The 20,949-nt window shown below is 53.8% G+C and overlaps 2 protein-coding genes across 4 annotated transcripts; both read left to right on the forward strand.

Annotated features, from left to right (window-relative positions):
* Nucleotides 1-186: 186 nt before the first annotated feature.
* ALAD (aminolevulinate dehydratase) lies at nucleotides 187-10,504 on the forward strand. The gene is made up of 12 exons (XM_058672602.1): nucleotides 187-240; nucleotides 4,707-4,899; nucleotides 7,421-7,471; nucleotides 7,806-7,902; nucleotides 8,248-8,383; nucleotides 8,492-8,575; nucleotides 8,670-8,758; nucleotides 9,034-9,089; nucleotides 9,171-9,258; nucleotides 9,346-9,432; nucleotides 9,720-9,849; nucleotides 10,344-10,504. The coding sequence occupies exons 2-12, from the start codon at nucleotides 4,787-4,789 to the stop codon at nucleotides 10,403-10,405; spliced, it is 993 nt and encodes a 330-aa protein (XP_058528585.1). The 5' UTR covers nucleotides 187-240; nucleotides 4,707-4,786; the 3' UTR covers nucleotides 10,406-10,504.
* Nucleotides 10,505-17,189: 6,685 nt separating this feature from the next.
* On the forward strand, nucleotides 17,190-20,922 carry HDHD3 (haloacid dehalogenase like hydrolase domain containing 3). 3 transcript variants are annotated; one of them, XM_058672428.1, is made up of 2 exons: nucleotides 17,190-17,279; nucleotides 19,765-20,922. In XM_058672428.1, exon 2 carries the CDS (start codon nucleotides 19,854-19,856, stop codon nucleotides 20,607-20,609), a length of 756 nt encoding a protein of 251 aa, XP_058528411.1. In that variant the 5' UTR covers nucleotides 17,190-17,279; nucleotides 19,765-19,853; the 3' UTR covers nucleotides 20,610-20,922. The 3 variants fall into 3 exon arrangements, with proteins under 3 accessions (XP_058528411.1, XP_004594993.2, XP_058528412.1); XM_004594936.2 differs by having other exon boundaries at nucleotides 17,244-17,468; XM_058672429.1 differs by having other exon boundaries at nucleotides 17,251-17,274.
* Nucleotides 20,923-20,949: the final 27 nt, after the last annotated feature.

Here is a 20,949-nt window from a genome sequence, read left to right on the forward strand (position 1 = left end):
GCCCTTCAGCCTCGGCACACCCGATTGGCCCGACCTCGACGAGCCCGCCTTGAGTGGGCGGGGCCTCCGTCTAGGCGGGGGAGGAGTGCCCCGAGGGGGCTTGGCAGGCACGTCGCCTGTCGGGTCCCGGGCACGCTGCTTCCGGGTGAGCCGCCCCGCCCCCACGTGGGCCGCGGGACTAGAAGGCCGAGCGGCGGCGGCGGCGGCGGGAGCTTCGGCCAGGATCGCTCCCTGAGGAAGGTGAGCCAGGGGGCTGCACCCCGCGGAGAAGGCGGCCTGGGAGGGTGGCTCGAGGCGGAGGCTGGGGCTCCCTAGCGGGGATCCGGTGCCCCGGGAGTGTGTGTGTGTGTGTTGGGGGGGTAAATGGTCCAGTGTCTGGGGGTTCACTGCCCCGGACACTGCTGGGGCAGGCTCCAACGGAGCCGAGCCCGAGGTGCCTCGCAGCGGGGTTGGGGGTGCAGATGGAAACAACAGCAGTCTCTTTGTGCTCGCCGTTGCGTGCCTGCATTGGCCCTTTCGGTCCTCACAGCAGCCCACCGAGGTCGGCTCAAGTGCCCCGTGTACTAGCCGAGAAAACCGAGCCCGGAGGGGTACAGAACTCCACGGTGTGCGCGCCTTGGGCACTCCAGAGCTTTGCTGTCCGCTAGGTCCAGAGTCACCGCTGTCTCACCTCCCTCCCCCAGAGCGCTTCCCGCCACAAGCCCAGCTGCTGGGGATATGTCCTCGGAGTATCAAAAGGGTGTGCAGAGCATTGAGGACAGGGCTGCCGGAGACTTGGCTTCTGTCCCAGATCCCGTCCCTGACCAGTGCCTGGCCTCCTCGGCCATTTCGTCATTGTTGTTTTCCTGTTGTACTCAGTATCCTCTTAGCCAAGATGTCCCAGGAGTCTGTGCAAATGGCTAAGCCCAGAGGAGAGGAGGCTCTGCAGAGCCCTAGGACAAGGCCAGGGTCTTCGCCTTTCTCTTTAATCCCTGCATCCAGCCCTGCAACAAGCACAGGGCAACGGAATCAGCAAATGCACCTGACTGAACAGTCCCTTTCCACCTTGCCCAGTCCACACCTTTTCAGAACTGCTTCAGAGTTGCTGCCCTGGAGGGTCCCGGTAACTTGCCACCCCGCTGGCCTCTCTGCTGCCACCTCCTCCCCAGCGGGGGGACAGAGCCTGCCAGAGTTGGCAGCAGTTCCCAAACCCAGCCTCTGACATCCTCCGCAGGGACTTGGGGACTCAGTCCCGCGTGGGGGGCAGCTCCTGGAGCCCTGGCTAAATCGCTGCCAGCTTGGGGGTGGAAGGGAGGAGGCATGGTCAGCGTGGGAAGCTGGCTTTGACTGGGAGACCTGCTGACTGCCAGCACCACCACCTCCCCTGTCTGCTGCAGCATCTGTGTGTGGTACTTGCTTTTTTTTTCTGCCCCCACACATGAGCTGTGGGAAGGCAGGGGCTTCATCGCAGAAACCTAGGAAGCCTCAGTGACCCAAGGTCTGATCCTAGGCCCTGAACCTTCTTCGGCATTATAGTAAAATTAGTCAACGTGGTGCCACGCACAACCTTTTCACCATCTCCCATCTTGCCCACAGCCTTGCAGATTTGGCTTACCCATTTTACAGATCATCACATAGAACCACTGCAAGGCCGCTGAGCATGCTCAGAATTGCACAGCAGAGCCCCAAGCAAGATCTGGGACGCACTGGCCTGGAAACATGGTGCTTTCTGAACCACACTCCTCTGCTTGCCCCACACCCCGGCTGGCCGTGTGGTGAGTGGAGGTGCTTGCTCCTGGCTTCGGGGCGCTGCCACTGGACACATGGCGTGTGAACAAGTGCCCTCTTTGCATTGCAAAAGCCTCCCAAATGTTGAGGATCTTTTTGCAGAGCAAAATCCTTGTCTGGATTGGGCTCAACTGACTCCAGCTGGGACTTGTGAAGTGTCTTCCCACCCACAGGTATTTCTCAAGCACCTGTGGTAACGGAGCAACCACGTGGTGTGGGTCATAGGCCACAAGCCAAGAATCGCAGGGCCCACCATCCCTGCCCTGCACCCCACTTAATGTGGGATCTCAGGGAAGTCCCCTTCCATCTTGCACCCCATTTCCACATTCAGATGGAAGACACTGAGTAAGCTCTCTGTGTAGGACTTCTACGATTTTTTTTTCCTGGCTCTGTTCCTTCATTTCTTGAATGTGTCTGAACTCTAAAATTAAAAAAAAAAAAAAAATGGATCCCTGGAACTGCCTGGTGAGCCCTCCTCCCCTCCATCCTCACCCTCCCCACCCCTCCCAGCCTCCTTGGGAGAAGTTTGCTAACCCAGACTCTGATCAGCAAGAGGCAGCTGGTCCCTCAGCCCCACGAGGGAAGGACATGAGGCGTGGAGGTCCATGGGGTCCAGAAGCTACAGAGACTGTGGTCTGGGAAGTGAGCCCAAGACCTGGCTTCAGAATCTGAGCTGACTCCATGGGACACATCACTGCGCCTCTGAGTTTCCTCTGCTTTGTCACTAAAGGCTATGCCAGTGTTTGCAATCTAGTGTGCTAATACAAAGTGACTGATCCAGTGCCAGGCATAGAGCCACACATGCTCTGTGTTTTTCTGTTGTGTCTTGCATGTCGTCTGTGCCCAAATCTGAGCCAGTGTGAGCGATGCATCGTTTACCAGGATTAAGGGGCACAGTATATAAAAACCTTGCGTTTGCAGTCTGGGGCCAATTCACATTCTGATTCAGTCATGAATTTAGCAGTGTGATCTTAAACAAGTGACCCAGCCCGCCTTGAGCGGACAGTCATGAAAGTGAAATCTTAAGAGGGCAGCCAGGTCCTCCTGTCTGCTGAGTGATGGCCCATTTAGGGAGGCCTGACCTGCCACCACATCAGGAGCAATAGGGTGGGTCCCCGAGTGGTTCCCGATAATCCCCAGCCCCACCAAGGAGGAAGACCAGATAAAAGAGGCCCCAGGGCACTGAAGGATGAGCCCCTCCCAGGCACCCCCAGTTCTAGAATACTTGGCTGATAGTCCTACTCTTTGGGCCTCTGACTTGCTGGGTGACCTTGAGGTCCCATTGGTACAAAGGAGCCACTGGACTCGGGCCTGGCAGCCCCGACTTTGGGGACTTTGTTTTCGTGTTCCTGCTTGACTATTGGGTCACCTCCAGAAGGGAGCTCTCTAAGCCTGTCTTCCCACCACCCTCTTGCTGCTTCCTCCCAGTCAGGCAAGCTCAGAACAGCCACCCTAAAAGACTGCCTCTTGGGCCTGGCACGATAGCTTGGTGCTTTAAGTCCTTACCTTGCATGTGCCTGGATCCCATATGGGTGCCAGTTCTAATCCCGGCAGCCCCACTTCCCATCCAGCTCCCTGCTTGTGACCTGGGAAAACAGTCTAGGATGGCCCACAGCATTGGGACCCTGCACCTGTATGGGAGACCCGGAAGTAGCTCCTGGCTTCAGATTGGCTCAGCTCCAGCCATTGCGGCCGCTTGGGAAGTGAACCATCGGACGGACAATCTTCCTCTCTATCTTGCCTCTTCTCTGTATATCTAACTTTGTAATAAAAATAAATAGATTTTTAAAACAAAAAGAACCTCATCCCCTTCCCCTTGACCAAGCTGAACATCCCCATGCTGCAAAGCCAAGTTCAAAGCCCCCATCTTACTAACTCATTGGAACTTTTGGTGTGCCTTGATGATCAGACTCCGTCAGCCTGGAGCACAAACTCAGGAAGTCCCTTGGGGAAGGGCAAGGGTCAGTATGACCTGGCACACAGTAGGCACTCAAGGGAGCATGTCCCACCTGGCTCCTGCCTTACGTCACTAAGTTGGTGGGCAGAGCATGTGTCTCGCCAGAGTAGCAGAGTGCAGAGGGGGAGGGGAAATGGACTAAGCCTGGGCCCCGCCCTGTAGAAACTGTCTCCTGGCCCCAGATAAGACAGGTTCACGCTAAACTGTTATGTAAGAGATTGCGCAAACAGAATGCTTGGGTGAGGAGGGGATAACTTGGTGGTTGTGGCTGCAGGAGGGAGGCTGTAGAGACATCAAAGTCTTGCGGGTCAGAGAATTAGCCAGACAAAGCCACAAGGTATAGCTTGGGAGTTGGGGGCCAGCAGGAGGTTTCTGTGGGCTGGGAAAGCCCTGGTACCCACTCCCGAGGTGGAATGCTGGGGGAGTGTGTTTGGGTATGTGCAGGTGGCTGTTAGGACTGGTACTGGTTTCTCTGAATGAGTGGGAAGCCACATGCCAACATGTTCCTGGTGCTTGCTTTTCTAGGGAGAATTCCTGCTTCTCTGTATTCCTGTTGAGTGCATTTCCCACATACTAAACATTTAGTGCCTTTCGCATGCGCCGAACAAAGTTTCCGTGCTGGCCAGGTTCGTAATTCTCCAACTATGCATAGGGAAGGACCCGCCCTATTTCTTTCTAACTCACTGAAGCTTTTTGATAAAGTAAATTAAAATTAAAAAAAAAAAATTAACAACAGTCAAATAAAATACAAGACCAGTTTATGTCATGAGGTTTTGATTGCTAGGCCAGACCTGAAGGCTCGCTTTCCTCTCTGCGCTTGTCTCACACCAGCAGGGTGAGCCACACGCGGCATAGAGCTGGGCTAGGGAGAGGAAGGCAGGCATGCAGGCATCTGGGAAGACCCGGCTTGCAGGCAGGTGTGACAAGTGTCTCTGGGATGAGGGGCCCTCTCTCAGGTGCCTCCCTGTTACTTCCTCCACAGAGCTGAGCAGGCAGCAGGCGCCCCAGGAGCCACCCATTCCAAGCAGCTGACTGGCCCCAGCCCCTCCTTCCGCCCACACCATGCAGCCCCAATCTGTTCTGCACAGTGGCTACTTCCACCCGCTGCTTCGGAGCTGGCAATCAGCCGCTGCCACCCTCAGTGCCTCCAACCTCATCTACCCCATCTTCGTCACGTGAGTCCCTGGGTTTAGGCCAGGCCTGTGGTCTGCAGGGAGAGGCTTACTGGAGTGGGCATCAGTATTGCCCATCAAGGTGGGAGGAGGGTAAAGGGAGCTGTCAGCCTAAGATTCAGGATCTGGGAGGTGTCCTGCTGGGTGACAGGTGGCAGTTGTCTTAGGAACCAGCCAATCTTGGAAGGAGCTCATGTGTCCCGTTTGCAGAATTGGAAGGCCGAGCCTGAGCTTCTGCAGGAAGACAAAGGCAGGAAAGGTGCTCAGGTGTGCTTGTCAAGAGTACGGGGTCCTAACAACTAAACAGAGAAATGAAAAAACAAGTGAGGGGCCTGCCTTGTGGCACAGTCAGTTAAGCTGCTGCTTGTAGCACTGGCTTCGCATCTTGCAGTGCCAGTTCAGTCCAGCTAGCTCCCTGCTCATGTGTCTGAGAAGGCAGTGGAGGATGGTCTAAGTACTTAGGCCTCCATGCCCGTGTGGGAGACCCAGATGGAGCTCCTGGCTTCTGCCCAGCTAGTGCAGCCATTTGGGAAGTGAACCAATACTTGGAACTCTTTCTGTCTCTCTCTGCCTTTTAAGTAAAAGGTAAGTAAATCTTAAAAAAATTAGTTGAGAGGTGGGCATTTTGGAGCAGTGGTTAAGCCGCCACTTGGTGTACCCAAATCCCTTATCATGGGAGTGATTTATAGCATTTTTTTATAGGCCATGCACATTATCAACTTAAAAATTAGCCTGCTTTCGAGTTAGTAAATTCTGAATCCCACCTGTAGGTGCCTTAGCAGGGCCAGACCAGATGATTTTGTAGGCCTTTCGTGGTCAGTGGTCTGAACTTTATCCGTCCAGGGAAGAGTGACAGTTTTTTTTTTTTTTTTTTTTTAAAGATTTATTCATTTTATTACAGCCAGATATACACAGAGGAGGAGAGACAGAGAGGAAGATCTTCCACCCGATGATCCACTCCCCAAGTGAGCCGCAACGGGCCGGTACGCGCCGATCCGATGCCGGGAACCAGGAACCTCCTCCGGGTCTCCCACGTGGGTGCAGTGTCCCAATGCATTGGGCCGTCCTCAACTGCTTTCCCAGGCCACAAGCAGGGAGCTGGATGGGAAGTGGAGCTGCCGGGATTAGAACCGGCGCCCATATGGGATCCCGGGGCCTTCAAGGCGAGGACTTTAGCCGCTAGGCCACGCCGCCGGGCCCAAGAGTGACAGTTTGAATCCCACTTATGCTGCTTTTGCTCCAGCTCCCTGTTAATGTGTCCTGGGAGGCGTGGATGCTTACAGGGGCTCAGGTGTTTGCTTCCCTGCCAGCTGCATGGCAGACCTGGATGACTCCAGCCTGGCCTAGCCCTGGTTGTTGGAGGTATTTGGGGCATGAACTAGCAGATAAAAGCCCTTCACTCTGTTGCTCTGCTTTACAAGCGAATAGAAAAAAAAATTGAAAGTTTGTTTTGGTGCAAAAATGTTCACATGTATGCATATACATACAAGGATCTTCAGGAAATAACTGGAGAACAGATACTATGAAAAAACTATTTGGATTTTACATTTTTTTGCACCAAAATAAACATCTTTTAATTTCATTTTCCACAAAATGTTTGCTGAAGTACCTTTGTGGCAACCATAGTTTTTTCCTGGGGACTTGTTTGTGTGCCAGAAGCCAGGCTGGGCATCCATGTACAATCCTGTTTGATTCTGGTGTAGGTCATAGCCTAGGTGATAGTCCCCCAGGGAAGAGATTGTGTCTGTTTTGTTCTCTCTCATACTGTTGGAGCCGTGGACAGTCTCTGGTGGCTGAACCCACCGCCTGAGGCTCACAGAGAGGCCACGACCTGGCCAAGGTCACTCACTGAGGAAGCAGCTGAAACAGGACAGTGAAGCCCTTGTAACTTCAGGGCCCCAATTCCTAATCCCCAGCCCCCTTCTGTGATGACTGATCTTTGGGGGTACACTTCCTCTTTTTTTTTTTTTTTAAGATTTATTTATTTTTATTGCAAAGTCAGATATACAGAGAGGAAGAGAGACAGAGAGGAAGATCTTCCATCTGATGATTCACTCCCCAAGTGACCGCCGCAGCCGGTGCTGCGCCGATCCAAAGCCAGGAGCCAGGAACTTCCTCCTCCGGGTCTCCCACGCAGGTGCAGGATCACAAAGCTTTGGGCCGTCCTCGACTGCTTTCCCAGGTGACAAGCAGGGAGCTGGATGGGAAATGGAGCTGCTGGGATACGAACCAGCACCCATATGGGATCCCAGCGTGTTCAAGGCGAGGACTCTAGCCGCTAGGCCACGGCACCAGGCCACGTACATTTGCTCTTATTGTCACTATTGTTTCTTGTTCCTATTATCATTTCAGGCCCTGGGCCTGGCCAAGCAGGGAAGCCAGACACTGGATCCTACCTTCCTCTCTCTCGCTCCCCTCTGCTCCCCTGTTCCCGCCCAGCTTCCCAGCCATCTGCCCCGGTCCCCCTCTCACAACTGGCCCCTCCCACAGCTCCCGCTCCATAGCCCATCTCCCACTCTTGCAGGGATGTTCCCGAGGACATCCAGCCCATCGACAGCCTCCCAGGAGTGGCCAGGTAGGAGCCTGGGCAAGGGTGGGGCAAGGGGACAGTAGAGGTGCTGGGAGGAGGAAGACCCAGACTTAGCTCAGTCCAGAGAAGGGTTACCCCAGGGGCAAGGCTCCTGTACGGTAGGAGACACAGCCTAGAAAGGAATGAGCTGCCCATCACTGCAGAGGCAGATGCACAAAGGAGCAGGACTTCAGGTAGAAGGACCCTTCCATGCCCTTGAGCCCTCCCTGTACTATGTGCAGCTTGGTTCTTAGCAGAAGCACCGGGCAGAGGGGCTAAGGGCAGGGGGCCTTGCCCAAGGCCTGCCTGCCTTCAGCCTCTCACCCGGCTCCCGGCCCAGGTATGGTGTGAACCGGCTGGAGGAGATGCTGAGGCCCCTGGTGGAGGAAGGCCTGCGCAGCATCCTGATCTTCGGTGTCCCCAGCAGAGTGCCCAAGGTGAAGATGCCCAGGGAGGAAGTGTCAAGAAGGGAGGCTGAGCAGGAACGGGTTGAGCTGCCACACTGGCCACACCTTGGCTCTCACCTTGGGCTGGTCCTAAGGCCACAGATGAGTGGGCATGGTTCCCGCCCTGACAACAGCACCCATGGCGGGCCAAGAAGCCAGTTAGGGCTGTGCCACCCTGGATTGAGTAGGTCAGGAAGCCAGTCGACCATGCTTCCTTCTAGGGTGGCGTTGATGGAAATGGAGGGAACAGCCAGGGTGGCCCTCTCCATTGTCTGCCTGCTGTGCCTTCATGAAGGCTTTGTGCAAAACCCTTGGCCTTGCCTGCTCCACCCCTAGGATGAGCGGGGCTCTGGCGCTGACTCCGAGGACTCCCCGGCCGTTGAGGCTGTTCGCTTGGTGAGGAAGACCTTCCCCAGCCTGCTGGTGGCCTGTGATGTCTGCCTGTGCCCTTATACCTCCCATGGCCACTGTGGTGAGCTCCCTGCCTGCCCCCCAGCCCTGCCATCCCGACACTGCCAGTGCCCACCTCTCCCCATGGCCTCAAGTTCCCCTCTGAACACAACCACCGACTGTCCTGTAGGGCTCCTCGGCAAAAACGGAGCGTTCCAGGCAGAAGAGAGCCGCCAACGGCTAGCGGAGGTGGCCCTGGCCTATGCCAAAGCTGGTGAGTGAGCCCCTCATGGGGCTGGGCACTGCAGGTGCCAGATGGCTGTGGGTGGGATGTCCCAGTATGCTGAAGGCCTCCCTCTGCCCCTCAGGGTGTCAGGTGGTAGCCCCATCAGACATGATGGATGGACGCGTGGAAGCCATCAAAGAAGCCCTCTTGGCAAATGGATTTGGCAACAGGGTACGAGCGAGTGGGAGGGACGTAAGGAGATAAGGAGGGGTCTTGGACCAGCCCCTCCCCACCCTCTTTATCTGTCAGGGTCACAGAACCAAGTGCTGGAAGAGGCCTTGGGGACCCCTGTTGACTGGCCTTGGGTGGGGAAATCAAGGCCCAGAGCTGCAGCGAGACAGAATACAAGGACAGGGGCTGTGCCTCGCGGCCTTGGCCTCCCTGCCTCATCACGCTGCGACAACCTGGAAGGGGCTGGTGAGTCTGGACCCACTTTCTCCCCACAGGTGTCCGTGATGAGCTACAGTGCCAAGTTCGCTTCCTGTTTCTATGGACCTTTCCGGTGAGTGGGCAGGACCTCCCTATTAAATCCTCAGCTCCATAATCCACAGCCGGAGCCCACTGTGCTACCTCTACCCGGCAGGGACGCGGCTCAGTCAAGCCCAGCTTTTGGAGATCGCCGCTGCTACCAGCTGCCGCCCGGAGCACGAGGCCTGGCCCTGCGAGCCGTGGTGAGCCACCGGGGCTTGAGCCCCAGCCACATGCCCTTCTCTGCCTTCCCCTGGCAGGCACCACCTCACTGCTCCCTCCTGCCTTAGGACAGGGATGTACGGGAAGGTGCCGATATGCTCATGGTGAAGCCAGGCATGCCCTACCTGGACGTTGTGCGGGAGGTGAAGGCCAAGGTGAGCACAGAGCCGACACGGGGCCTGGCTAGGGGCAGGACAGGTGGGCCATGAACTCTGGAATCTCAGGCTGAGAGTGCAGGGTTGGAAGCAGCCTGCTCCTACCCTTCCAGAAACCACCATGACCCTTGGGGATGGGGCCTCCCAGGGGCCTTTGAGTGGCTCTGATGAGTCCCAGGCTGCTGGCAGGCAGGACTCAAGCTGGTTCCAGATTGGGCAGGGTGGGATAGCCCAAGGCTCCCCCACCCTCTGCATCACGCCACATTCTCACCGCAATCGGCCCGCAGCATCCTGACCTTCCGCTGGCTGTGTACCACGTCTCTGGAGAGTTCGCCATGCTGTGGCACGGAGCCCAGGCTGGGGCATTTGACCTCAAGGCTGCTGTCCTGGAAGCCATGACCGCCTTCCGCAGGGCAGGTAAGCAGGCAGGCAGGGATCATGGGCTTTTGACCTGTGCCACAGGCACATCTTGCCCAGAGAGGGAAACAAAGTCATGAAACAGCCTGCAACCTCAAACCTGGAAACGCTGGTGCCCAAAGCAGACACAGATCAAGGTGAGGAGAGGAGGGGCTGTGGGCCTCAGAGCACCGAGCAGTCAAGAAAGCAGAGAGCTCAGTTGCTTTCCAGATGTGAGGACGTAGGTGGCCAGCGGTGTCCTTGTCTAGGAGATAGGGGTGAGACCAGGGGCTGTCGTAGAGCACCCTGGCATGGGAAGCAAGCTGCTAACTTACCTGTCTCCTGCATTGAAGCCCAGAGAAAGATAACGACACGTCCAAGGTCTAGCGCTGGTTGAAGGCACACAGTGTTAACACGGGCCTGTCTGTGCATTCTTCCTTCCCCACTAGCCATCAGCACCCAGACTATATGCTCCTGCCCTCCCCTACCTACTTCCTGCCTTTCTCCCCACACAGGGGCCGACATCATCATCACCTACTACACGCCCCAGCTGTTGCACTGGCTAAAAGAGGTGTGATGGAGAAACTGTGCAAGACCTAAGAACTGGAATTTAAGACAGTTCCCTGGAGCCTTGGAAAAGTGAAAAACCAAAGTAAATGCTGCTTCCAGAACTCTACCCTTGTGCCCTCTTCCTGCTGCTGGTGGGAAGTGCAGCAGCCCTCATGCTTCCTGTCAGGCCCTGCCTGCAACCGCTCAGGGCCACATCCTCACTGCTCCCTTGCATCAACCCTGGGGCTCACCTTTGCTGACCTCTCAGCTCTCCCTGCTGGTGTGGCTTCAGCTTGAAAGCCGCCTGGAGTCCCGGGTGCAGGTGTGGGGGAGCCTGGAAGAGGGGCTGAGTCTAGGGATGCTAAGAAAAGAAGCCATCAACAGCTTGTGGGTTCGGATCGCAGAGCTGGGAGCGAGCCCTGAGGCCTGGGTCACTGTCCTGATTTAGAGCAGAGCCTTGCTACAGTCCCATTCTCCACACGGCAATACCCATTAGTGAGCAGAAATGTAGCCCAAAGGTCAAGATCCATAAGCAAAGATGGTGTCCCTGACTCCCCAAGATGCCACCACAGGAAGGCCTTGTCTTCCGGAGAGTCTGAGAACTGTTGCTATGTGCCAGGCTCAGGGCTGGGCACTGGGACGGAGCAACACAGCACTCTCTCTGGGATTTATACCAAGAGAGTGGTGGAAGCAGACAAGAAATAAAGCAAGAAAAGCAGTTGCAAGTTGGTGCTGTGCTTTGAAGGAAAGAAAATCTCCAAGATCAGAGCAGGGGAAAGACCTCTAAGGGGAGGTGCCTGGGAAGTGCTCCCTGAGGCTGGAGTGGGAGGAGGCCCAGCAGAGGCCACAGGAACTGCCTGGGGATGTGGCAGACCCTGCAGTGGGAGGAGCTTGGCAAGCCTATTAAGGCAGAATGTGAGAGGAAGGCCCCTGCCTAACCCCGCACTTTGGAGAGAGCTCAGATTTTATTTTGCATCTCCTTGGAGGCCATCAGGCAGATCTCAGCCAGTAGTTAGGCCCGCCCCAGTTCCGGTGTTGGGCTGCTAAGGTAGCAGCAATGTGAAGGGGCAGGAATTTTCAGTCCATGTAGGAGGCAGAATTGGCATATTTCACTGATGGTTCTTGGTAGAACACGGTGGGACACGTGCCTCCATGGCCTTCTGACTCCAGTAACCAGAGTGGGGAAGGTGGTTTCAAGTCTTCTGAGACTAACAGGTATAATGCTTACCTCTGTGTAAGGTAAGGTCCAGCTAATGGGACTAAGTGGCAAGTCCACGTGCCAATCTGTAACATGACATGGAATCCCACCCTGCTTTGGACCTTAAAGCCATGCAGTCCACTTCCCAATTAGGGTTCAGAAACTCTTGGCAGCTCTTGCGCTCAGCCTGGTCCCCTCCACCACCTGCTGCTCTTCTGCAGGCAGCAGCTCCCTTTAAAATTGGGATCTTACTGTGTCCTCAGCTTCCTGGAAGTTTGACCAGCCAGAATCAGGACTTGAGGTAGCCTAAAACTTTACCTTTCAAGGCACCCAAGTTTGGCTTCTCCCACCCACTGACCTCAAATACACACCAGAGACCAGCTGTGACGTTGATCCACAGCGGGAGAATCAGCCCAGAAACATGAACTGACTTGGCTTCCGGGCTCTGCATCCTGGACCCTGAGCTCCTCTTGTTTTAAAAAATAAAATAGGGAGAGAAGGTTCTTCAGGACCATCCCAGGTTCCTCATGGCCAAGAAATACAGGACCTAGTCCTGTTCTATAGGACACTGTCCTGTACGTACAAACTAAGGGACACAAGAAACTTAACTAGCCTCATGTGTACACTGAGCAGAATGTGGAGCAGGAGGCAGGCGTGCACCAATGACCCGGTGATGGAACAGTGAAGGAAGACATCAGGACCTGGGTCCTTGAGAGAGAAGAATGATTCCCTGAAGGACCAGCATTGGAACCTGAAGATAGGCTTACGGGAGAGCATTTCAAGCAAAGGAAATGGTTGTGCAAGATCCCTAGGGCTGGGAGGAGGTGGAAGGACACAAGGCTGGTGCAGCTGGAGTGCCAAGACCAACCTGTGCAGGGACTGAGCAACCACTCAGCTTTTTCATGCTGTTACTGCAGCAAGGTTGCTGTGTTGAAGAGCATTTTGATAGCACTGTGGCAAAGTACAGATGAGACATTGGATCATCTGGACTAGAATAGTGATGGTGAGTGGAGGGAGACAGCGAGGGGAGTGGATTCAGCATACGCTCAAGAAGTAGGTAACATGAGCAATGAGCTTGGCTTAATTGTCAGGGTGACTAAGATGGGGGAACCTGGAAGAAGAGCATGAATTTCACTTGGAATGGCTGGCAGTAAGAAAGTTGTGGAGAACTTAAGTTGTTGGGCCAAGGCCACTCAGTAAGTTTGTGTCAGAAGCCATGTGGTCCAGTTTCACAGCCTCTGCCCTTAGCCACCATACCATACCAGCTCCCAAAAATGGAATAGCAGAATGTCAGGTCTGCCACCATGTTAACAGACCGAAGGACCCAGGTGTCTCCAGACATCAGAATCTATGTGAGTGGCACCCTCTGGAGTTGAGACTTGTCGCCTAGGGTGCCATCCTCCTGTTGGCCTCAGTTTACAACAGTTTATCTAGAGAAGCAATATAATGACCAGGTAGGGTAGTAAGATGTGGCTGGAAGGGTCTGAGTAGTCCTATGGGATTAAGTTTCTCCACCATCCCAGTCTCCTGCTATGCAACCCGCCTTGCTAGTAGTAATTTTATCCCTGGGCGGAGTTCAACTTTCACAACCCAGCAAGGCTGCTTATTAGATTTGTGGGTATCACAGTTGCAAGATTTGAGCACTAAGCCTGGAGTCTTGTTTCCCTCTTGGCTGCACCAGCTGGGACTGTAGCTTGCCCCTTCCTTGTAGGATCTAATTGAAGGCCACAGCAATGAGACAACACAGTCTACCATTTTCATTTTAAGATCTCTAAAGCTGCTACCTCAGGGGGCATATACTTAAAGGCTCTCCCAAAAAACAGAAGGCATTTTATTTGGCCATCCTATCAAAGAGCAAACATCAACTATTTCCCAAGCAGAGAAGGGGGACCTGATCTGCCCCCTGCTCCACATGCGCTTGACCAGTTTCATCCATCAGGGCCCGACTTGCAGCAAAGCATGCTCTATTATTCTGCATGTTCGGCCATTTTCCTGCAACTTGGTGGTAGGAAAGAAAGTGACTGGTTTTCCTCATGGATTGTGATAAGGACAGGTATGGCTGGATCCAAGGTCAAGGCTCTCACAGTGTTTGCATCAGTTTCGCTTTGCCACCTGGTTTCAGCAAAACTCCCAATAATTCTAGATTTTAGTGATCCTTAAGAACGATGCTTTCTGTCCCACCATTCACATACCTGATGGAACCTACTCCAGTCACATGGCTCACCTTTTGGCCTGGTCACTGTAAATGCTGGTGTGGAGATGAATGACCAGATCTGCAGAGCACAAGGTCTCAGAAGCCTTCAACCTGTAGTTGCTTTGCCTGGAATGCTTTGCTCCCATGCCTGTCTGTAGGTGTTTTTCTGTTCTCAGCTTAAGTGTCACTTTTTCAAAGATGCAACACCTACCCTATAGCCATCCTCTGTATTGGGCTTCAGGTTCAAACAAGCTAAAGCAACAGTAGCTTGATGTACAAATTTACTTCTAAGTGGTCAGGGCTGATAGGTTAGCCACATAGGGTGTGTGTGTATGTGTGTGTGTGTCATAGAATGGAGGGTGTGTCAGCTTCAACCCTGTGGTTCTATTCTCAACATATCGTGTCTTCTGTCTCATGATCCAAGGTCGTGGCTTCTATTTCCTACCAGCAGATCTCTGCTCAGGCAGCAGGAAGAGGACACATGTGGTTGGAGTGGCACAGCCTATTTTATATAAGCACAATCCAAGTTACATCATTTTTTTAATTGTATTTTTGACAATCTTTACATAGTTAATTACGGTAAAAAGGTTCAGAGGAGTTACATCATTTTTAACATGATCACACCTCTTGTGTATGGGAAGTTGGGAAATGGGGTGCCCATGTACTTAGCTAAAACTTGAGTTCGTTTGCTAAGGATGACGGACAGGATGGCTGGTAAGGTGAGTGACCATCTCATCACCACCACACAGAGTTCCTTGGCATCACAGAGGCTGTCATCAGAATATCAAAGCAAGGAGTCATTGGAGACCGAGAGGGGACTTGGCTGAAACCACCCATCAAGCCAGTGACAGACCAAGGCTGGAACTCAAGTTCCTTATCCCAAACCCAGTGCTGCAAACTGGAGAAGGGATTACAATGGAATAGGCATGAGGAGCTATCTTAGGGGGACTTTGACTTTATACTATATGTATTTCCATTCATGCTATGTATAGCAAAGATACAGTCATGAATAGTTGTATAAATCTTGGCAACATACATGAAAAGGTGTTTTCATTAGTGGTGAAATTCAAATTAAAATCACAAAGTTAACGAAAAAATGAAAGGTTAGCATTGTGGTTGATCCAGTTAAACCTCCACATGATGTCAGCATCTCCTATGAGCACCAGCTCTCCATTGCTAACAAGCATGGGACGTAGAAAGAGATGACCCAATGCCACCCATGAGAAACTGGGTGACCCTGCCACCCATGAGAAACTAAAATGGGGCTCCTGGCTTTGTCTTGGCCAGTTGTGGTCGTTTTGGGGAGTGAATCAACAGATGAAAATTTTTCTAATTCTGCTTTTATTTTATTTTTAATGATGTTTACATAGTTGAAAAGGATGCATGCTCATGTGGACCACTGATTAGGGTGGGAAGGGTCGAGGATTAAGGGAGAATTGGTGAACCATTATTTCCAAGTTTCTTTTTTTTTTTTAAAGGCTTATTTTTATTACAAAGTCAGATATACAGAGAGGAAGATCTTCCGTCCGATGATTCACTCCCCAAGTGAGCCGCAACAGGCCGGTGCTGTGCCGATCCGAAGCCGGGAACCAGGAACCTCTTCCGGGTCTCCCACGCGGGTGCAGTGTCCCAATGCTGTGGGCCATCCTCGACTGCTTTCCCAGGCCACAAGCAGGGAGCTGGATGGGAAGTGGAGCAGCCGGGATTAGAACCGGCGCCCATATGGGATCTCGGGGCGTTCAAGGCGAGGACTTTAGCCGCTAGGCCACGCCGCCGGGCCCTCCAAGTTTCTTTTTCTTCCTGTTATCTGGGGAAGGGGAGAGAGAAGGGGAAACACGAAAAACCACACCCAGCAGCCTAGCGGCGTCAGTACCCAAGGATGGGGAATAGCTACCTAATGTCATCCCAGGGTCCCTGATGTGGAGCATGCGCCAAGGGTTCTGCTCAAGTGGTTTCCATAGTTCTGAAATAATGTTGATCTCATTGCTGCAAGGATGAGGAAGTCCTTCCAAGGTCCATTGGCTGATATAATCTACCTTAGAGTTTCCATTAAAAGCTCACCTGAACTTAAGTTGGAACTGACTCTGTCCAGTCTCTCCATTCTGTAGATTGGGAGAGCGAGGCCCAGAGAGGACAATAATTGAACAGAGGCTTCACTGACGATCAGGTGACAGATCCAGGCCCAGGGCCTAAGGGGTTGGGCTTTAGGTAAGTTGAAAAAGATAGTATATAGATGGCCTTCTCTGGCCTCCCAGCACCTGCCCAGTCCCCACTTCTGAGGAGCAGGCCTGTGACACAACTCTGTTTGGCAGGTGTGTCCCCACAGCCAGGTTGTCGTTATGGTTCAACACCACAGTGTTTTCCTACAGCCCTGAAGGAGCCAGGATGAGATGGTCTTGAGGAAATCCATCCAGCCTTGGGAGACACAAAGAGGTTTGGTTTTTCCAAAGGATAGAAAAATAGACTGGAGAAATAGAATTATATGTGTGTGTGTGTGTGTGTGTGTGTGCGCTCCTGTATGGTGTGGCACAGTGGGTTAAGCCACCACCCATGACACCTGCACTCATAGGAGCCAAGTTCCAGTCCTGCCCGCTTCAGTTCCCTGCTAATGCATCTTGGAAAGCTGCAGAAAATGTCCTAAGTTCTTGGAACTCAGCCACCTGAGTGGGAGATCCGGATGGGGCTCCTGGGTCCCAGTTGAGTGGCACCCATTTGGGTTGTGAGCCAGTGTAAGCTCTCTCTGTCTCTGTGACCCTGCTGTTGCTTTCCTCCCAACCGCCCTGCCCACCCGCATGGCCTTTGTCCCACTCAGCAACCGCGCTGGGGCTGACCTGCACCTGCTGCCTTATCTTTCACATCTGTTCTCTCCCCAACACCCACCAGTCTGTGAAAGGGTCTTTCTTACTTTCAAAGTGTTTTGAGACTAGTATGTATTACTTGTGCAAACAAAATCCAACTCTCTCAAAAAAATAAATTAATCCTGCATCTTGGTAACTGCAGAGGATTCCACCATTAGTAACATGTCTTGGCTGAGGTCTTCCATTACAAGCAATGACTTCCTACCCGTCTGGGACTCTGAGACCAGAGCGAGGCAGCGCCTTGCTCAAGTTCACCCAGCATCTGCAAGCCAGGCTTGGACACAAATACCCCACACGCCTCAATCAGTCCGGCTTCCTCCCAGGGGCGTCAGGATGCAGGCAGATCGAGGGGGCTGGGAGGGAGGACGGAGGGGGCACACGAGGATGGTGACCCAAGAGATGGGGGGGAAAGAGGCTCGGGGCCAAAAAGCAGGGTGTGAAGAGGGTAGGAGGTGGACCTTGTGCGGGTAATGAAAGGACCAATTAAAGGAAGACGACAAAGTGTGAGGGTCGCGAGGAGGGGGACAGGAGCCGGGAAGGGGCGGGGCTGGGCGGGGCCTCGCGCGGCCCACGTGACCCCGCCCAGCAAAAGGCCGGCGCGAGCGTGGAACGAGCTGCCTTTCCTGCACCCGTTCTCTGCCGGCCAGGTGAGGTGAGTCTTGGGCCCCAGGACCCGTGCCGCGCCGCAGGGGTGCGCTGCCACAGGTCACCCTGGAGCCAGTCCCCACCCCGCTTCCACGGTCCTTGGGACCCTGCGGCCTCAGGTCACACTTCATGCATATGGCCGCTGCCCAGAGTCCGCGTTAATTCCGGGCAACCTGGCCTCCACCGAGCCCAGGAGGTGAGCAGGGAGGGTGAACCGTTCAGGCCTGCAGCCCAGAGGTTCCCACCCCGGCTGCCCGAAGAGGAAAGCGTCTGGGTTAGGAATTGAAGCCCTTTGTCCTGGTTTTGTCCGCCTCCTTGGCACCCTGAATGATTTGGGCCACTTTTCCTCTTCTCCCTCTCCCACCTCTTTCCCCGCACCCCGCGTCTGACCACCTGGATCTTTGGTCATGTCTCCCAGTAAACTCATCTCCCTGACATGGCCAAATTCACCTGCCACGTCCCTCTCTCGCAGCAGGCTGCCTGCATTCTGAACCCTTGCCCCTTGGACTCAGCTGGACAGCCTGGTGGCAAAAGAAGCCACATCCAGTCCTGGGACCAAAGGCTGGAAAGCTGTTTCTTGTGCCTCGTGTCAGAAATCTTTTAATTGGAGCTCTTCCTGAGCAGGAGGACTCAAAGAGGATGGACATTAGAGACAGCGAGAAGTCAGATTTTTTCCCAAAGATTTGTTTATGTTTATTGAAAAGGCAGATTTACAGAGGAGAGACAGATCTTTAGTCTGCTGGTTCACTTCCAAGTGGCTGCAATGGCCGGAGCTGAGCCAGGAACCAGGGGCTTCTTCTGGTCTCCTACATGGATGCAGGATCCCAAGGCTTTGGGCCATCCTCCACTGCTTTCCCAGGCCACAAGCAGGGAGCTGGATGGGAAGTGGAGCAGCTGGGACATGAACCAGTGCCCATATGGGATCCTGGCACTTGCAAGGGGAGGATTAGCCAATTGAGCCATTATGCCAGACCCGTGTCTGTGTAACTACTTACCTATCTACTTTTTTTTTTTTTTTTTTAAATTGGGCATGGTACAGTGGAAGGGAGTCCTGGCCAGGGAGTCTGGGGGACGTCTGGATTTTAGCCCTGGCTTCACTGATGAGACTCAGTTGTGACAGTCAGCAGGTCTGTGTCTTTGCCTGGCTCAGCCTTCCCTCTTTCACAGTCAGAATGTTGACCAGCTGGCCAGTGGTGGTCCCCCAAGATGGCTAGTAACAGCCACAGCAGTTGTAGTTATTGTATCTTTACCTTGACCCACAAAGCCCTGTCTGAGCTGGTCCCCGCCTACTCAAGACAGCAGGTTCTGTCCTGCCTCAGGGCCTTGGCACTTGCCGTTTCCACTCACCACTTCTGCCTCCCGCATAGTCATTCTTTAGATCTCCATTGAAACCTTCACTTGCTTGGGAAGATCTCTCGCAACCAAGACTGGATGGGGTCTCTTGGTTCACATCCTTGCGGTACATTCTGACTTAATTAAGAATTTGCATTTTGCTTTGTCTGATAGCTATATCTCACATTTCATCATCACCATCATTATTATTATTATTATTACTGTTATTTTGAAAGGCAGAGTTTTAGAAGGGAAGGAGGGACGGAGAGAGAGAGAGAGAGCGCCACAGTTCACTGGTCCACTCCTCAAATGGCACAGTGGCCGGAGCTGAGTTGATCTGAGGCTCGGAGCTTCATCAGGGTCTTTTATGTGCGTTCAGGGGTCCAAGCATTTGGGGCCTCCTTGCTGCCTTCCCAAGCCACAGGATGGGAACTGGATTGAAAGTGAAGCAGGGACCCGGTGCAGTAACCTAGCAGCTGAATTCCTCGCCTTGCACATGCCAGGGTCCCATGTGGGCGCCAGTTTGTGTCCTGCAGCCCTGCTTCCCACTCAGCTCCCTGCTTGTGGCCTGGAAAAGCAGTAGAGGATAGCCCAAAGCCATGGGACCCTGCACCTGCATGGGAGACCCAGAAGAGACTCCTGGCTCCTAGCTTCAGATCAGCTCATCTCTGGCTGTTGTGGCCACGTAGGAAGTGAATCAGTGGACAAAAGATCCTTCTCTTTATATCTCTTCTCTGTATATCTGCCTTTCCAATAAAGATAAATAAATCTTAAAAAAAAAAAGTGAAGCAGGTATAACTGAAACCGGTGCCTATATGGGATGCCAGCATTGCAGGTGGTGAGGTAATCCTTTATGCCCCTTTTCTGACCCTGCTCGTGTTCTTTCATGCCTGTGGATGCCATGAGGTTGGAAATCTGTCCAGTTCCTCAGCATCTGGCTCCTAGTGGCGCTCACAAACAGTACATGGATGTATGTGTCAAGTGTCAGCTCCCTTAGCCCAGTGTTTGGGGGGCTGGTACCCTTTTGCTCCTCTTACCCAAAGATGGGGATTCAGAGAGAGACCTTTTTGGGGTCACACAGTGAGTAGCACCGTCATGGACCTCATCTCCCTGGCATCAGGGTGCCAGCATGACGGCCTCACTTGCTGTCTCTCACTCAGGACCCTGTGCTGTGAAGACCTTCCCGAGTGGCAGCGAAGTGCCCCAGTGTAGTTCAGCTGGCCTCTGTGCCACGGACTTGGCCTTCACCATGGCACACCGGCTGCAAATCCGGCTGCTGACATGGGATGTGAAAGACACATTGCTCAGGCTCCGCCGTCCCGTGGGAGAGGATTATGCTGCTAAGGCCCGAGCCCATGGGCTGAAGGTGGACGCTGCAGCATTGGGACAAGCCTTCGGGCAGGCATATAGGGCCCAGAGCCAGAGCTTCCCCAACTACGGCCTGAGCCAGGGCCTCACTTCCCACCAGTGGTGGCTGGATGTGGTCATGCAGACCTTTCATCTGGCAGGTGTCCGGGATGCCCAGGCCGTGACCACCATTGCGGAGCAGATGTATGAGGACTATACCAGCCCTAGCAACTGGCAGCTGTTGGAGGGGGCTGAGACTGCCCTGCGGGGCTGCCGCAAGCGGGGTCTGCAGCTGGCGGTGGTCTCCAACTTTGACCGGCGGCTAGAGGACATTCTGATAGGGATGGGCCTGAGGGAACATTTTGACTTTGTGCTGACCTCTGAGGCTGCTGGCCAGCCCAAGCCACACCCTCGGATTTTCCAGGAGGCCTTACGACTTGCTCATGTGGAGCCGGCAGTGGCAGCCCACGTTGGGGACAATTACCGCTGTGACTACCAGGGGGCTCGGGCGATGGGCATGCACAGCTTCCTGGTGCTTGGCCCAGAGCCCCTGGACCCCACGGTCAAGGCTTCTATCCCTGAAGAACACATTCTGCCCTCCCTGGCCTATCTCCTGCCTGCCCTTGACCGCCTGGAGGGATCAACTCCAGGGCTGTAAGTCTGGCGAGGGCAGGGGTGCAAGGCCCTTGAAGACCAGGAGCTCCTCTTTCTTCAACACTTGTGCCCTCTGCTCCTCTCCCTGCAGCCTGCACAGTCTAGTCTGACTATAAACAGTCAGTGCCCACTACTTACCCTTTGATTCTGTTTGCTTATTCTCACACCTGCGTTTCTCTTTCACCATGTGTCTCCTTCACCTCTCACAAGATCCACAAAGGGCCCAGCTAGCTTTGGAGCAAGGAATTGTCCAATTTGGTTTTAGCCACAAGGAGGGTCCTTTGATCAGGGATGATTTAAACTCCTCCCAAAAACCCACACTGTTGGAGCTGAAGGAGAAATCC

Source organism: Ochotona princeps, chromosome 14 (assembly GCF_030435755.1).
Source record: "Ochotona princeps isolate mOchPri1 chromosome 14, mOchPri1.hap1, whole genome shotgun sequence".
NCBI lineage: Eukaryota > Metazoa > Chordata > Mammalia > Lagomorpha > Ochotonidae > Ochotona > Ochotona princeps.

Bases quoted from the DNA above. Each gene is read 5' to 3' on its own strand.
- ALAD (XM_058672602.1), top strand. From the start codon at position 4,787: ATGCAGCCCCAATCTGTTCTGCACAGTGGCTACTTCCACCCGCTGCTT. The intron at 9,090-9,170 runs GTGAGTGGGCAG...TCTACCCGGCAG, and splicing joins TGTTTCTATGGACCTTTCCG to GGACGCGGCTCAGTCAAGCC. The intron at 9,433-9,719 runs GTGAGCACAGAG...ATCGGCCCGCAG, and splicing joins TGCGGGAGGTGAAGGCCAAG to CATCCTGACCTTCCGCTGGC.
- HDHD3 (XM_058672428.1), top strand. From the start codon at position 19,854: ATGGCACACCGGCTGCAAATCCGGCTGCTGACATGGGATGTGAAAGAC.